This window comes from Vipera berus, assembly GCF_964194415.1.
Source record: "Vipera berus genome assembly, chromosome: 1".
Classification (NCBI taxonomy): domain Eukaryota; kingdom Metazoa; phylum Chordata; class Lepidosauria; order Squamata; family Viperidae; genus Vipera; species Vipera berus.
The window spans coordinates 162,576,992-162,583,433 of NC_138202.1; the positions used below are offsets into that span (position 1 = coordinate 162,576,992).

General features: G+C 36.6%; 1 protein-coding gene across 2 annotated transcripts in view; it reads left to right on the top strand.

Annotated features, from left to right (window-relative positions):
- Positions 1-6,167, top strand: part of AGPS (alkylglycerone phosphate synthase) — a 78,045-nt gene extending 71,878 nt beyond the window's left edge. The window contains exon 20 of one of the 2 annotated variants that reach the window (XM_081315215.1): positions 2,155-6,167. In XM_081315215.1, coding sequence (XP_081171341.1) covers positions 2,155-2,276 — 122 coding nt within the window. In that variant the 3' untranslated portion in view covers positions 2,277-6,167. The remainder of the gene's footprint in view (positions 1-2,154) is intronic. The other variant, XM_081315216.1, reaches the window with a different exon arrangement.
- Positions 6,168-6,442: the final 275 nt, after the last annotated feature.

Genomic DNA, 6,442 nt, shown 5'->3' on the forward strand with positions numbered 1-6,442 from the left:
AAATTTGACATGTCTGGTATACAGTTTTCTGCCTGAGCAGGGGGTTGGACTAGATGACCTCCAAGGTCCCTTCCAACTTTATTATTATTATTACTATGATGATGATGATGTAGTCAGGTGGTGCACCTGTTATTTTATCTGACAAATGCTTCTATATTTTCCAAGCAAAGTAAATTTATCTTTTTTTTTAAGTGACACCTTGACTTGTCACACTTGCAAAAAAGCAACTCTGGTGCTTCTAACACAGTGAAATTGACATTCAGGGTTTGCAACTTTGTGCTACAAATGGGTTAATTTCTTTACCAAATATGTTCATAAAAGACCACCGGTGTGCGCTGCGCAGTTTTTGTTTTGTTTTGTTTTTTTTACTTTCCGGTTCGCTAATCAAATGTACGTTAGATTTATTATTGTAAAAGTATAAAGCATAGAAAATGTGACAAGATAGATGTGTAAATTATCCTAGTGACAGAACTAATGATGCAGTCCAAGCACCTTCTGTTTTCCAGCACTACGGTGAGCAACTCCATTAAATATGCAGTGGCTGTTTGGTAGCTGCTCAGACATCAGTTCAGTCCCTCGTGGAGTCACATTATTGTGGAGGTGGGGAAAAGACAGGCCTGCTCGCTGTTGGACATCCCGCTGTGGCTTTAATGTGCTCCAGCTTGTTGGACCAGTTGTTTTCACTCTTTTTTTTGGACAATTACATCTATATCCACAGGATACATTCACTTAAACAATATTACAGATAATGGAGTATAGTGGCTAAGACTATCCATTGTCTCTTTAGCTCTGATTGGCACATAGGTGGCTGAGAACGCGCTCCTGGTCAGCCTTGCTTTCCCCCCCCCCCAGAGAGCTTGGTGACAGGCTGATCATTGGCAGGGAAAAGAAACAATAATACTGTGTTCTCAGTTGGTGTTCGTATCGTTCATTATCCCTGAGGCAATTTAACCAGCTACCTCAAGGGTGGACATCCTAGGTTTAGTTGGGGGGGGGGAGGGAGGCACCTAATGTAGCCAAGACAAGAGGCATTGGTTGTGAGTTGTTTTTTTCATGCAAATACATCAAACGTTTGGTTTAAACTCATGCTTGTATTCAGCACCTGCTTCAATGTATTCAATGAAGGATTAGCTGATGTTATAACCCTTGCTTGACGACAAAGTGGATTTCATTGAAAAGAACTGTAGTTTTTATGACTGTGTGTTATAAGCTCTCATTAAGTTTATATTCATATTTATAATTTTCTAACTTGTGCAAGGAAACCAGCTTGGGGTAGTAGTTAAAGGCACAAGGCCAGCTGGGTGACTTTGGGCCATTCAACTTTTAAGAAGAAAGCAAGGGCAAGCCATTTCCAAAAATGTTGCCAAAAAAATTACAGGGACTTGTCACTAGGAGTAAAGACTGGCTTGAAGCTCCTCCCTCTCTTCCCCCCCCCAAAGTTATGTAAAGATAGTAACAGCTGTCAATTGTCTTGGATGCATATGTAGTACTTAAATGTAGGTTAAACAATGCCTAATGTCTATTAACCATGTAGTGTGGCTGTAGTATTATTATTTATCATTATTTTCTTTACTCCCCATTTTATTGGTATTATGATTCTATTGCTTTGCATGTATACTTAAGAATTTCTGTACTGGACACAAATTCATACTTGGTCAAATGAAGTATTTGACTGGGTTCAGAGGAAGTTTACTCCTAAATATAGATACAGATAGAACTACAGCCAAAATCTGTCATCCTACTTTTGAGAATTGTGTTTTCTTGTTTATTTGATAACCTGAGTGTTTTTCATAAAATAACTTTGTCTAGTTCATTATAGCCTGGGCATTGTTTGTTTAAAACAGAGTACGGAATCTCTACTCACATGTAAATATATGCTGCTTCAGTTTAATTATATTAAATGCAAGACATCATCTTTGCCTAAACTTGATCATACTTTGTAAAGAGAAAAGGCAGTCTGGAATCCAGGTTTCCTTTGGGAATACATTGAACTTAATGAGCTTGATAGTCTGGTGGGCTCAATAAATCAAATAAAGCAAAACATTTCTCATTTTTGAATAAAAGCATTTATCACCCAGTGTTTGTTCATTCATGGCCATAAGATTAATTATGGTGAATATTAAAGACACTTTTTGTTGTTTTTTTTCCTTCTAGTGGGCAAGTTACGAAAACACTGGCTGAAAGAATGTGTATCTGACGTTGGCTTCGGGATGCTGAAATCCATCAAACAATTTGTGGATCCCAATAACATATTTGGGAATGGAAACCTTTTATAACCTTGTTACTCTCCACACCGAAGTACCGGAAAGAATAATGTTTGACTCTCATAGTTTTCCCAGTATCCCAAAATAGCATGGAATTAGTTTCAGAAGCTTTTCCTTCCCTGCAAATTTTATAGCTTCTTTCAACTGCAGAGAGAAGACTGTTCACACGCAAGCAGTTCAGACTATAGGTAGATCCATTCAGTTGACAACCCATTTGGATGGCTTTCCTGGTGTAGGTGCTGAAATGTTCAAGAGTGTCCCTGATGTGATTGGAGACTTTCTTGATAGAAAAGCACTTTGGGAAGCCGATGAAAAATAGGAATATATTTAACTGAAATACAATTTTCTATTGACTTAGTTAAAGCAGATAGAAGCAATGCCCAGCTGCAATTGGGGGGGAAAAAAGGTTGTGTTTTTTTGGATAGGAGACAAACATGCTTTCCACTCTGATACTATTTTAAGAAATTAAATGTTTTTAAATCCTCTATCAACCTTACAGAATCAGAAAAGCAAACCTTTCTTTCTTAATAATGGAATTCATTGTTACATAAAATGTCAAGCTTCACAGTCAGTCTTCATTTGTTTTAGAGAGCAACTTTTCCTAAGAATAAAAATAGTGCTATTTTAATCCTCCCATAGGGGGAAAAATGAAATTTCAAAGCAATGTTTAAATGGTTTTACCTACAAACACAAAATACCAACCTTCTAAAAGTATCCGTGAGCATTTAAATTAAATATATAATGCAATATTTCACAGGATAGTTAATGCAATGGGTCTACAATTTTATTCTGTCAATGATAGAATAGAATCTCCTGAGGAAACATTTTTTTTGGCAGAAAAGTTGAGGGAAGGGATATTATTTTACGGTAATCCAAGAGCCACTACCTAGAGTTTGTTGTTCTTATTAAGAATGCCTAAATCAAGCTGACTTAGTTGGAACTAAGCTGTTCACCTGTTACAAATCCATTGTAAAATAAGGAGATTTAATCAGTTTCATTATAAAGAGGCTTATATGAACAAAAGTACCTGAAACATTTTTTTTTAGGTTTTATTTTGCTTTGATAACAAAATTGAAGTTTAACATACGAATTTAGCAAACTATGTAGCTAAACTCAGAAACAGGAGTGTTATCTGCTCCAAGACAAAAATCAACACGTTCAAAACTTAAAGATTGCTTTACTGTAGCAAATACTTCTAAAATAGGCATCTATACATTAGTATACTGTAATACTGATGGCTCCTGACCATGGTTACAAAATAGGCAGCCATTCCTAAATTTAATCCACAGAAATAAAATTGTATTCAGCAGAGATTGGCTGTTTGGATCATTCAATCTAGTTGCCCGTTGGTATCAGTAAGATTTTGTCAGCCAAAGAGAGAGGTGCTCAAATACTCTGTGACTCCATCTCATTAAAGTCCCAATTCTTTAGAATAGACTCTAATGAAGACGCACGGGGCTATACAGAAGGGAAGTACAAAACTGTTCATCAGCAGGTGGAATCTTAGGTGGATTCCAGTTAAAGACTGTCACATATGTGCATTAATTTTTACTTCTGAGTTAGGTTAAGATATCCTTACCATTACTAGTTTAGTTTCTTACTCAAACAGGGATACACTAAGGATTTGGATTTTGGTTTTATAGAGTACCAAATATAAACCAAATGTGTGTTACAGGGAATACAGTTGCTTTTTTAATAGAATTAAAGCAGAAGCTTAATTTCCTGGTTGTCTTCTCTTGTGACCAAATTTATCCCCCAAAATTTCTAGTCTCATTTAAGGTGCTCAATTAGTTTATTTTACTGGTAGGACTTTCTTAATCTTCTCTTTCCTTAGGTTGCACAGAATTATATACTTTGCAGATATGTTCCATATCATTATAGATAAAAAGGAGTGTTCAAATCATGAAGTATAATCTTGTGTCATGTGGGTACAGTCCTATCAAAGTAATTGTGAAGTCACAAGGTGGACAGGCTTTTGGAGAAAGACACGATGCAGATAACTGAACAATGTAAATTGCTTTACTTATGCCTATTTTGCTAAAGCTTTTTTAATTGTTAAATCATTTGGAGTATTAGCAAGAGTTACTTGTAAAATACACACTAGCTGAATGCTAATTTTGAAAAGTGACGTCCATTAAAAAATCAGAAATACACCAAATTAAAAAAAAGCTGTTGCTTATCTTTTCATGGCATACTAACAGACCTGTGAAAGCATATGGCATATTTAATTTTTCTCTACTGCTGCATTGTAACACCTTGCTGCCCTTTCATGAGAATCCAATACTCATAGACTCAAAATTATTTATTGATGAAGTTGCAGTACTTTTCACCAGACATCCAAATGTACACAACCGTGCAGAAGCCAAGGGGGTCGGAAAGCTTAGAAACCTCTTCCACCATGGAGCAAAACTGCTGGAGATGAAACAGAAGCATGTATGTTGCCTGTGATTTTGAGGGTCTGGTCCAGGGGTAGGCAACTTTGGCTCTTTTATGACTCGTGGACTTCAACTCCCAGAATTCCTGAGCCAGCCAACTATAAAATAAACTATGGCAGAGCATGGCTGGCTCAGGAATTCTGGGAGTTGAAGTCCACGAGTCATAAAAGAGCCAAGGTTGCCTACCCCTGGTCTAGTCATAACATGAGCTCTTCCCAGCAGGTGCCCTTACAAAATAATGAACATGTTTTAAATAAGACTAGATGCTGGACAAACTTTTTACGATGCGATAACTACTCAGGACTGCTCATGGAGAGGATGAGTGAGCTTGGAAAAGTGCCTTGTTGCTTTCAGACTGGTCCTAGCCTATTATTTGTAAAATAATAAAAAAAGTTTTTTTCCCAGACACTCTCAGTGAGGACTCTATGTAGGCCCTGTGGTAGGCTGCACAGCACGTCTCTGGTAGGTTTCAGCATAAATGAAGTTATGAAAATTGCAAGGAAAAACCCAATTTGATACGCCCTAAGCAATCTTTGAGGGATTCTGCCTTTAACATCAGTTTTACAGGATCAGCTTTATATTAGTTAAAATGTTTGCAGTGCCACCCTGATAGAATAAGTTTTAAGTCACAGTTGACCTCAGTTTAGTGTGCTTCCAGTTCATGGTGAGTAATGAAACGCAAAGGATTAGGCAACCACGTCCCACACAGATGAAGGACCTTGGATCAAACTGATTCCCCCATATAATGAGGCAAATGGAGAGGCCTTTTAAAAGTAGATTGTTAAGAACAAGTAACAAAAGATGGAGAAGAGGGAATCAACCTTTTGTGCCTGGAATATAATTGGTGAGACCTGGTTTTCTTAAGATGTGCAGGAGAGGGCTTGAAATTCAACTTTGTAAAATGGAGTATTGGCGTTTACATCTTTCAGTGGAACATGTTTGTGTACCATTTCAGAAAGTTACGTTGAATCTAAGAAGAAGAATGGATTTCTGTGGTTTTCAGTTTAGAAAGACTTATTTAGCAGTCATTTTACACTAAGAGTGCCTGTTGTTTTGGGGACTAAATTGTTACGTTAAATGTATCTCTGTATTTGCCTTGTGTGGTTTTTTATGTAGCAGTAGGGTGATTAATTTGGGTCTGGATCATGGCATAAATGGGAGAAGAGCAGTGGGGGTGGTTTCAGCCAACATTTTTGATTCAGATTGAAGCCTCCAATGGGGTTCCAATGAAAAAAAGTAAAAGCACATCCATAGGTATATTTAACCTAACATTTTGGGACTGCATATCAAATAAAGTTAATCCACTATACTACTAGCTAATGAAACTGAGTTTTCTGCTAATTATGTAGAACATGTTGATCATATATTGATAAGTTAATTGCACAACTACTGTTACAATGTTGACATTATAGTTGCTTATTAATAAAATGGTCCTAAATGTTCTCCATAAGTTGATTAAATTAATACATTTTCAAATGGCTTGTTGTTTCTCTTTTATTGAAATATTTTAACTTAATGTCAAGCAGTGATAGAAGCTATTGGCATTTTACGAGGTTAGCCTTTAAAACAAAAGACCAGTCTTTTAGAATATAAAACTTGTCTGTTTTAACTGAATTCTCCATTGTTTTCCAAATAACATTTTCTGAAGCCAGACCTAATAAATTGAGTTTACTGATTAAGCTAAGCATCAGTGCGATCTATCTGGTTTGGGTAGCCTATCTGTCAACCCAGAGACTGTGGTTT